The sequence below is a fragment of the Sclerotinia sclerotiorum genome, genomic scaffold, assembly GCF_000146945.2.
Source record: "Sclerotinia sclerotiorum 1980 UF-70 scaffold_22 genomic scaffold, whole genome shotgun sequence".
NCBI lineage: Eukaryota > Fungi > Ascomycota > Leotiomycetes > Helotiales > Sclerotiniaceae > Sclerotinia > Sclerotinia sclerotiorum.
Genome location: NW_001820814.1, coordinates 277,184 through 288,535, shown reverse-complemented (window position 1 = coordinate 288,535; position 11,352 = coordinate 277,184). Strand labels below are relative to the sequence as shown.

Genomic DNA, 11,352 nt, shown 5'->3' with positions numbered 1-11,352 from the left:
TAGAACAAGAAGAGAGATTAACCAACTAGACCAATATTACCTCAGTTCTGCCCTATCAGCTTCCCACTATTCCCTGTGTGAGGTCATTCCTTTTAACATCAATTTAAATAAAACTAAAAACTTTGCATTAATTTTGATATAATGTGACCAAAAGGGTGTTTATAGACCAGCAATTGTATTTAACTTAGAATCTACAGGTGAAGAGCACCTGTAGATGAGGATAGCTACTCTATATATACACAAATGAATGGCCTAGCCGCAATGGCTAGGCAAAAAGAAGTCATATTTATCCCTCCAATGATCTTACTTTACCGATAACCATTGATATCTAGTACTTGTCCGGATCTGATCCTCAGGCCACCTAAATCGTATACTAATCCCGAGTAATCGTATCATGTGTGGACATGGTTAATGTACCTGAGGTTTCTTATATAATAAGGGTGGGAGGAAAGCAGGGGTTTCCGTCACATATAATATACCCTAGCTTGTTCAGCCCGGTATTCGTTTAAAACGACACCGAGTAGCCCCGGGCACCCTTGTTACTCTCTTGCATTCTCAGATATATGCAAGTAAAATCTTCATGAGGCTGCATTGATATTGAATGTGATATTTTCAGCAGATATGAGGCGGGTCTAGCCAGTCACGATACTTTCTACCCCCTCCTCAACCGCTTCCCACTTTTTCTGAAAGATGCAGGCTCCTTACAGCTAACTACTGACTTGTGATTACCTCGCATAGTGTCATTGCACCCTAAGTTACAATTAGCCATTAGTGGGCCCTTATATCCTCATAACTTTTTCGTTCAGTCAATGTCTAGTGAACCGTTTTGTTTGAATATGTCGTCATGGTCTCTCAGCCTTACTAAATCAATCATTGTGCGGAACGGGCCCATAATTGATGATAGCCATATAGCGCCAGTCATTCAAATTTTGGCCTGGCTTTTCCTCACGTTTTCGATTCTATCTGTGGCTGCTCAGTTTATTACGAAATTTGTCATTTCAAGAGAATTTGGGGCTTCTGACGCACTTCTATTCGCCGCACTTGTAAGGCCTAGGCTACACGTGCGTTCTTTTCTAACTTCAGGAAATGCAGATCATGTATGTAGCCCAACATTCGGTTTTACTTAGCCCAGCAGGTCAGGTTATAGGAAATTCTCCTATAGGGCTATCTGACGAAACGGTAAATCTGGCTTTGAAGGTACGAACAATATCTTACTCCTATCTTGCCGAATGCTAAGCCAGCAAGGCCCTGTACAGCATCGAAATTTTGAGCGTTCTCACCCTCTTCGTAGTGAAAAACTCTGTGTTGGTGGCTCTTCGTGCCATCACACCAGTACTTGGGCATCGGATCATGATATATGCCGCTAGCGCAATCACGGTGGCATGGGGAATTACTTCAGCGTTCGCCGTGGCTTTCCAGTGCCCATCTCCGCAGAGATGGAACGTTGTTGGCCAGACATGCATCGATATTGTAAGTCAGGGCACTCAAGCAAAAATGTTCATCTCGAACTGACACTAAGTGTAGCCGGCAGTGAAGATGTACACCGCTGTAATGAATATTCTGACAGACCTTAGTCTCATTGTAGTGCCGACAGTGATAATTCTACCTGTTCACATGTCATGGGGAAAACGAGTGACTATTTTGAGCGCCTTCTGGCTTCGGATGATGTACGTGTTGTCGAAGTACTGTTTTTCTAATTAATTGTAATTGCTAACTGCTTCTCTAGTGTCGTTACAGCCTCAATCGTACACATCATTTACATAAGACGCCTAGTTATCGACAACCAGTTTCTTCACAATGTATGGCAGACTGTAGTCTGCCAAATAGTTGTCCAGAGCACGAGCATTGTGACCGCCTGTATTCCATTCTTGAAGCCTTTCCTGGTGAGCCTGGAGTCAGGCTTCCTTCGTGCCGACGATATAAATAGACGAACTGCCGCCGGGATGTATGGATCTGACCGCAATCCGAAAAGCTCTGGAGGAGCATCAAGTTACATCAAGATGAAAAACCAAAATTGGAATAGCCGAGAATTTTCGGTCAAAAATCAACAATCTGTGGCTGTAGAAGAAAACAGCAATAAATGATGCGGATATTCTGCCTTCATTATTGCGCTTCATGGTATTGTGGGTGAACGGAATTTTAGTTCTAGGTCCTTCATATTTCTTGCACGATTAGCTATAGTTTAATTAGTATCTGAACGAGTCTACGAAATGTAACAATTAGTTGCCGTGTTAACACATTGGAGTGTCGCTTTATCATTATCACGTAATTGAAAGAACAGAGTCTCTGACAGCAAGGCTGATATCCTACTTGATCATCGCTGAAAGCAACCCAGTCTCACTACTATAGGTGCAAGTTTTGGCTGAGGATATAGCTTTACACAGTGCTACTATGGACGTCTTGCCCATACTAAGCTTACGACCTTCGGACTGGGATGGTATTCATGCCTCAATTTCCAAGCAATGTGAGGGGGGTTAAAAATGTCTACTATTGGAAGGTTGGTTACTATTTGGGACGTCACATGCATTATTGGAACCATGTCTGCAGAAATTTTGCGTGGAACAATCATGCCTCTTTACCACTAATGAAGAAATAATCCGACAATTGGTTCCTTAGAGCTCAATTTTCCCGCTTCCCGAAAAATGTGAGCCCCGCCAATGATATTTCTGACCACCCACAACAAGTTCCCTGTGGCTAAAAGCCAATCATGATATCCATCAAAGATTTTCGGGACTAGCACGCTTCTCGGCAACAGCGAAATCGATACCTGCGTCCATAAGAGGTGGTTTGGAGCTGGTGCGCTTTTCAGTAACATCGAAATCGACACTCGCATCCGTAAGAGTTCGCTTGAAGTTGGCACGCCTTTGGATGGAGTCATCGTGGGCTATATGTAATTAGATCATGGGAAAACATGGAGACATTCAATTGCAAAACAAACCCAGTGGTACAGCAATTACGTTCAGTGAAGCGACCAATATGAACATGGCGCTGAGCTTCATGTTTGCAAGTGAGCTTCTGTGATTGGAATCGAGTGGTAAAGGTTGATGAAAATTTTCGTTCTAGTCCAGCTATCTGAAACCTAGAAGATGATAATGCGTAGGTGCGAAGAAAAACCTGAAGTATTTATAACTTTGAAATCTCTGTTCGACAAATCTTTTGGAGGTGGCTGACCTGCTGGGCTTCCTCCTAGGGATCAACTTTTTGAGAACCTGCATGACCCGACGGTCATCGGTGGAAAATTATCCCCATAGAAAAAAAGCTTGCATATAGAAATCTGCTAGCTTGTAATTTGTACGAAGTTTGTTCGTACAATATCCCCCTCCGATACATCAATTTGGCGTTGGCAAATTTGATGGTAATATATGACAGTTCATCTATTACCACTTTCGGAACAATGTCTAGAGGTGTGGTTACGCTCGTCTTGTTAGATATTGAGGAGGAGTATGCCTAGGGCTGGTACATATGTAGGTTTTAAATCGCAACCATGGATCAATTGTATTCTATGTTTCATCGGTGCTTACCTGCCTTCTAAGTACAGGAGAAATGTGGGCTTGGAAATGTAGCATTGAGGCACAGTTTGTTATAATTTGAGCGTGAGAGACACTAATTAAGTATTAAGAATTCTGAGATTTACTAACTATACACTAAGTGTAATCGTAAAAAAATACTTACAAAAATTATATCTTTTTATATGTTAAAAGGAATAGAAGTTTTCAACAAATTTTGAAGAAAAATTATTTTTCGAAATACACCCTTTTTATATCTCATTTGCACTAAACAAATCAGCATCAATCGAACGCAATTTTCCCCAAAGAAATTGAACCAGTGGTTGTTGTGATACTGTCGTCGACGTCCAAAACACGTGAAACCACGCTAAAACGCGTGAAATTTTCACCCCCTTCATCCCTCCATTACGAGGGAAGAGAACTCAATGACGGGGACCACCCAATCGAAATTCCCAGAAGTGATCTTAGGCACTCCATGCCAAGTGAACCACACTGAACAAACCCATGAAAGAGACAATAGCCCGCCATTCATCCTTTCCAGTCCTACCCCCTCCCAACCCTTCAACTTTCAAACACAACGCAATACCTTGAGCTCTGATGATCCATTCAAATCACCAATCAATCGCCCAACGTTCCAATTCAATAAAAAACGAAGACGACAACCCAGCCACTCAGAACCCCATATCAACTCACCAAAAGAAGCTATCCAAAAAGCTAGAAGTCTACTCATTCTAGCTGCCTCCCTGGAAGAGGATACCGAAGAACAATCGAAAGTCCTAGACTTAATCGAAATATTTCGTGAATATCTTGAAAAAGGAAAACTCACAAAAGCCTCAAATATCATCATATCACAAATCTCCCATCTAGAAAATGCCACCAAACGGATCGAAAAGCAAGCCAACCATCTTTCAAACCTTCCCAGTCATATGATCCCCCCCACAATAAACGCCCCTGGAACCAAAGCCAGCTATGCCACTATCACCAAAACCTCAGGAGAATGGAACCTAGTTACAAAGGCAAAACCCACAAAACAGAAAACTACAGAACAAAAGGAAGAAGCCCCAAGCAAACGACTAATCCTCATCAAACCTCTTATTTATCAGCCACCCTCTTTTACACCATTAAATACAAGGAATAAAGTCAACGAAGCCTTCAAGAAAGCAGGAATCAATGGACCAGTCATCTCAGCCATCACCACTACAAGGAGCGGCAATTTTATACTAACCACTAACAGCCCTTTCAATGCACAATTCCTGATGGAAAAGAAGGAAATCTGGGACAAAATCCTTGATGCCGAAAGAATACAAATCGATAAACCCTGGCATAAAGTCATCATTCACAAAATCCCAATTCAGGAATTCTCAGGTCTGAAAGGTATAGACCTAATCAAAGAGGAAGTCAATACCTTCAATCCAGGGCTCAGTATTATGGGTACTCCTTACTGGTTTACTAATGCCTCCAAGAGAGCCAAACAACAAGACGGAGCAATAGTCATTGCATTTGCTATACAAAAAGAAGCAGATATAGCTATCCAGAAAAGGCTATATATTGCAGGCATTAGTGTTAGAGTAGAAAGATTCTATCCATCTACTCCTTCATCCCAATGCAACAGATGCCAGGGATTCGGCCATAACGAATCATACTGCAAAAAACCTCCAGCTTGCGGACTTTGCAGTAATAATCATGCTACAGTCGGTCATTTCTGTATAATCTGCCAAGCAAAAGGCAAACCATGTCAACATCTAAGTGTCAAATGTGTTAATTGTAAAGGAGAACACAAAGCCAACTCGAAAGTATGCGAAGTATATCTATCAACCATCAAGAAATCCAACTAATGCTGTACAACAATACTCGCATTCTTCAAATCAATCTAAACAAGAGCCCTCAAGCAACCGAAAGTGCTCTCCAACTTGCTTTAGAACTCAAAATTGATCTCATAGTCATTCAAGAACCCTGGATCCTCTCGAATCCTGAGAAAGACTTCTCCTCAACCAGATCTATTGCCCACTCTAGCTTCTCTCAACTCCTCCCAAATAATCCTTCGAACCTGCGTCCCCGAACTATGATCTACATTTCAAAAGGATTCAAACCGCTAGTAGCCCTAGCTCCCAACTCCCCTAATGATCCAGATATTCAAATCATTGATATCACTCAAGGAAAACATACAATACAACTCATCAATATCTACAATGAAGCGGACCAAGCCAAAGAAAAAGGCCACACCATCGAAAGATGCCTTTACAATACCCCTCTTACTCATCACACCATCCTCGTAGGAGATTTCAACTCCCATCACCCTTGGTGGGACCCCTTCTCTAACAAAAGCTCAAATGCCGACCTACTCGCCGAATGGTTTGAGGATCACAATCTCATTCTATTTAACGAACCAGGCACGAGCACCTTTTATCGAACAAATATGACAAATCCAAGTGTCTTAGACCTTACTTTAGCCACAGATTCAGTATCTCCCTATATCACTGATTGGCAAGTCCTCCCGGATCTTGGATCAGATCACTTAAGCATTCTCTTTGAAGTAAAGGGCACTTTATCCCGTACAACGAATATAGCTCAGCCAGCAAGATTCAATACAAAACTTGCGGATTGGGAAAAATTCGCGAATACCCTCAAATCGAAAATATCGATATCAACCACCTTAAATTCGAGTGAATACCTTAATATCGCTACCTCAGAATCCAACTCTCTTGATTCCCTTCTCGACAAGAGCCAATACATACAAGTATTGGATGAAGCTGCAAAAGAATTCACCCGAATAATCACTTATTCGGCTGAAACCAGTATACCGAGAATCAAGTCCACAAAAAGAGCTAAACCCTGGTGGTCCCCAGAGCTGAAAGCCCTTCGAAAACGACTCTCTAATGCATTTGAGAACGCCAAGATTTACCCGGAAGACGATATGTTCAAGAAAATCTACCAGTCAGCCAGGAATCATTACTTCCAAGCTATTAAAACAGCAAAGAAAAACCATTGGAATGAGTTCCTTGAAAAAGAGGATACCCAATCCATATTCAAGGCAATGTCATACACAAAAGATATACAAACCGAACGAATCCCGAATATTCGATCCAATCCCTCTAAACTAGAAAATTCTTTCGAGGGAAAATGCTCTGCATTTAGATCGACCCTATTTCCTCCTCCTCCATTCACCCCACCGCCCAATTGGGAAAGCTATAAACAATCTAAGAAATGGGAATGGCCTGATCTCACAGAGAGCGAACTCCTAAACGCGTGCTCTGCAAAAATCAAAGGAAAGACCCCTGGCCCCGATGGGATCACTCAAGATATCATTATTCAAGCGTACAAAGCAATACCAAAAGCATTCTTCACCCTCTTCAGTCATCTTATCAACCTTGGTTACCATCCTTCTTGCTGGAAACAAGCCACTGGAGCGATACTCAAGAAACCTTCAAAACCAGACTACTCGGCCCCAAAAGCTTATAGAGTTATCGCCCTACTAAATTGCCTTGGCAAAATAAGTGAAAGAATTCTAGCTCAAAGGCTTAGCTACTTAGCGGAGACTACGCAATTACTTCATTACTCTCAAATGGGTGGAAGACAAAAGAAATCAGCCATCGATACAGCAATCTTACTCACTACCGAAATCGAAAGAAATTCAAGATCCAAGAAGAAAACCTCAACTCTCTTCCTGGATGTTAAAGGCGCCTTTGATCATGTATCTATGAACAAATTATTAGATATCTGCAAGAATCTAAACCTCCCAACCAGCCTAATCGCCTGGATCTCATCTTTTTTGAAGGAAAGGCTACTCAAGCTCTCATTCGATGGCCAAATTGAAACCTTCAAACCGATCAATACCGGGATCCCCCAAGGTAGCCCTATTTCGCCAATCCTCTTCTTAATTTATATTCGAGATCTATTCTCAGCAAATTCGATCAAATATCTCTCATATATAGATGATATAGCTTTAACAACATTTTCAACATCCTGGAAAAAGAACATCATCTCCCTCGAAAGAGCAACTAAACAGATATATGCTCTGGGCAAAGAAAATGCTATTCAATTTGATCTAGCGAAGACGGAGCTAATACACTTCTCTACATCCAAAGATACGAAGACAGCCTCAATCAAGCTTCCGAACGAGGAGATAATTCAACCCTCAACACTAGTCAGATGGCTAGGCATATGGTTCGACCCTGGCCTCAGTTTCAAACAACATGTCACAATCCGAGCTACCCAGGCTAAAACCTCATTCTACCGAATGGCTAGACTTGCTAATTCTGAAAAAGGCCTTAGTCCCAAGGCAATGAGACAGCTCTATATGGCATGCGTCACCAGCATAGCTGACTACGGTTCAATTTTATGGTGGAAAGGGCAAACCAATTCAAGAAAACCAATTCAAGAAAATCCTTCAATCCTTGCAAAACCTCGCCCTTCGAAAAATCCTAGGAGTATTCAAAACCTCACCAATAAAACCAATGGAAATAGAAGCCGCATTGTGCCCTCCAGAAGTACGGCTAAATGCTGGAATCAAACAATACGCATTTAGATTATTGAAAATCTCGCCTTCTCATCCTGTCAATTTAGTAGCTACAAAGCTGGCTACAGAAAAGGAGAATCAAGATGTAGTTGCAACCCCTCAAAGAAAGCAATTAAAACCTACTCAACTCGAAAAGATCAAAAATTCAATTCAGAAAGACTTCGATCCTCTCACTTTGGAAGGAATCCATCATTTCTACTTTCCTCCTTGGAAGAAAGAAGTTCCATATAAAGTCAATATCAGCAAATTAGGAAAAGAAGAAGCTGCGATGATTCACAATCTGGCTTTCAAATATAGGTGCAAAAATACCATTACAATATACACCGATGCCTCATCCACTTTAGAGGGAATAGGGGATTGGAATCGGGATAGCGGTTATCTTACCAAATGGCCGAATTTCTCATCAAGAGACTATCAATATAGGCGTGAATCAGCTTGTCTATAATGGGGAGCTCCTAGGAGTTACTAAAGCGATCGAATACGCAAATTCAATAGCCCAACCAGGAAACAAGTTCAAGATATACTCAGATAATCAAGCAGGATTATTCCGGTTGAAAACCCCCTCCGATTTACCTGGTCAATCATGTCAAATCAAAGCTATAAAAGCTGCGGAAGCTATTCAAAATAAAGGAGCCGAAATCTCTCTCAATTGGGTCCCTGGACATACATCTGTACAAGGAAATGAGCTAGCTGATTCTCTTGCAAAAGAGGCGACCAAAATACCATCCTCATCTCACGAAACCAGTTATGCCTCCATTGGAATGGATATAAAAAGAATGAAATCAGAGAACTGGATAACCATCCTTAACACTAACAACTTTCATCAACCATCGTCAACATATTCAAGAAACTACCCCTGGAAGATCAGCTCAAAAATCAGAATTCCAGGAAACATCAAAAGAAGCACAATCTGTGCTCTGTTCCAACTCAAAATTGGACACGGATACTTCAAATCTTATTTGAAACGATTCGGTATCTCCTCTAATGACAATTGTAGATGTGGGGGAAAGGAATCTCCTGATCATCTTCTGCTCAGTTGTCCTTTATATAAAATGGCAAGGAAAACCCTCAATAAGGATAACCCCACAGTCCGACCTACCATGAAATATCTGCTTCACACTAAAGCAGGAATCATCAAGACCCTCGAATTTATCGAGGCGACGAGAATAGCCACCAGATCATGGCATCTCAATAGAATGCATGAAGAAGAAGAGGAAGAAGGCGGAGAAGAAGGGGGTGGACCGGAAGATTGTGATTGAATTGATCAATTATGGCCAATCTGGTCAATTTAGTCAATTTGGTCAATTTGGTCAATTTGGTCATTTTGGTCAATTTGGTCAATTTGGTCAACTTGGTCAATTTGGTCAATTTGGTCAATTTGGTCAATTTGGTCAACTTGGTCAACTTGGTCAATTTGGTCAATTTGAGCAATCACCCCAATGTCAAATTTCATTACATTTCATTTGTTATTCCTCTTACTTGAATACGAGAGTATCTGTAAGGCGGGCTTGGTTCCCTAGTATTAGTTTTCACTTCCCCCATTCAAACTTTAGAAGATTGAGGCTTTCAATCTCCCCAACCTGTATTAGCTACGGTCGAATAAGGCCAGCCACCCTCCATTTACTATTGTTAGAAGCCTACAAAGCTCCTAGCCGTCTTAGATAGTCATAGACTCAGTGTAGACGTTAATTTAATCAATCAATCAATCAATCAGGAATAGAAGTTACCGGTACTAATCACGTGTCGTGATTAGTAATACGGTTACCTAAACAGGCTAGATTAGACGAACCATAAGCAGGCATATTGGTCCCCTCCGAGGATACCAAGAGGAGATTAATATGCCTACAGACGTAGTAATATAGTCAATATAGAGGCCTCTTCCACCCAATCTTTTAATATTATATAATATTAAATATTCAATAAAGATTATTTAAATTTTAAAATATAATAAAATGTTATATAATTATGTTAAAAGGAATGACCTCACACAGGGAATAGTGGGAAGCTGATAGGGCAGAACTGAGGTAATATTGGTCTAGTATATTAATGTGACGGAAAAGTCGTAAACGGAGTCAATTCAATTACTTAGAATCTAAAACTAAAGAACTAAGAAGATTCTAAGTAAGGAGGTCTTTATATACAGGGCTAGTGCACGTGAGCCACTAGTGGGATAACAACCGTCACGTAACAATTAATCTCTCTTCTAAGTTCTACGGAAGTGCGAAGCTCTCTTACAGAGAGCTTCTCAATCTAGTCCTAATAGGACTAGTGCCCTGCGCACGTGCTACGCAGGAACCATTCACTTTAACAAATTATTTTATAATACTTTTATTTAAAAATTATATTAATTTGAATTTAAGAAATTTCAAAATCTTATTTATATTTTCAATATTTCTTTCTATAAAATAAAAATATTTAAAAAAACATTCCTTAATTTTTATTAAATTTCAATTAATTATCTTTACTATTAAAAGATTGGGTGGAAGAGGCCTCTATATTGACTATATTACTACGTCTGTAGGCATATTAATCTCCTCTTGGTATCCTCGGAGGGGACCAATATGCCTGCTTATGGTTCGTCTAATCTAGCCTGTTTAGGTAACCGTATTACTAATCACGACACGTGATTAGTACCGGTAACTTCTATTCCTTTTAACATTTACAAAAATTTAAAAATTCAATAAGTTATTCTATCATTTGTGTCACACTCAAGAATACTGGGTAAAGTATCTTGTATTAGAAAATACTAAGCTAAGGAGAAAAGAAGAAGGAAAACAAGAGTAGCGAGTTTTCCTATGATTAAATACAAACGGGGCATGCCACGTGACCCAGAGGTGTGAGGCGTTGTCACACTCAAGAATACTGGGTAAAGTATCTTGTATTAGAAAATACTAAGCTAAGGAGAAAAGAAGAAGGAAAACAAGAGTAGAGAGTTTTCCTATGATTAAATACAAACGGGGCATGCCACGTGACCCGGAGGTGTGAGGCGTCACAATTTGATATATAATTATAAAGATTAAGAAGGGTGAAAAATCTTCAATTTTGATGTGTTTTCGCTCAGTGTGCGGTGAGTAGTTTCCAGAACTCTTAGAATATCATGTCATATCTTGAACGGCGTGAACTACAGTTACATTGGGATACACACCTGGTTCGGATAAGATTTTCACTTCCGTCGTGATCCTCAAATGCAAAATAGAGGCGCGCAATTCTTGGACAGAGGCGAGAGTCGCTGTTGTGAATTGAAGATCTGCACCTCCTTCTACACCAAGCCATCTATCAACTCATTCTAGCCAGTTGCAACATCTTGGGAAACTACAGGGGCTAGACCTA

The 11,352-nt window shown here is 40.6% G+C and overlaps 3 protein-coding genes across 3 annotated transcripts; 1 reads left to right on the top strand and 2 right to left on the bottom strand.

The window, feature by feature from the left end:
• Positions 1-866: 866 nt before the first annotated feature.
• SS1G_12780 (hypothetical protein) lies at positions 867-1,344 on the bottom strand (the record flags this gene model as incomplete). The annotated part of the gene is made up of 2 exons (XM_001586154.1): positions 867-959; positions 1,216-1,344. 2 exons carry the CDS (start codon positions 1,342-1,344, stop codon positions 867-869), a joined length of 222 nt encoding a protein of 73 aa, XP_001586204.1.
• Positions 1,345-1,614: 270 nt separating this feature from the next.
• On the top strand, positions 1,615-2,084 carry SS1G_12779 (hypothetical protein; the record flags this gene model as incomplete). Its single annotated transcript, XM_001586153.1, has 2 exons — positions 1,615-1,667; positions 1,727-2,084. 2 exons carry the CDS (start codon positions 1,615-1,617, stop codon positions 2,082-2,084), a joined length of 411 nt encoding a protein of 136 aa, XP_001586203.1.
• Positions 2,085-2,717: 633 nt separating this feature from the next.
• On the bottom strand, positions 2,718-2,999 carry SS1G_12778 (hypothetical protein; the record flags this gene model as incomplete). Its single annotated transcript, XM_001586152.1, has 2 exons — positions 2,718-2,884; positions 2,939-2,999. 2 exons carry the CDS (start codon positions 2,997-2,999, stop codon positions 2,718-2,720), a joined length of 228 nt encoding a protein of 75 aa, XP_001586202.1.
• Positions 3,000-11,352: the final 8,353 nt, after the last annotated feature.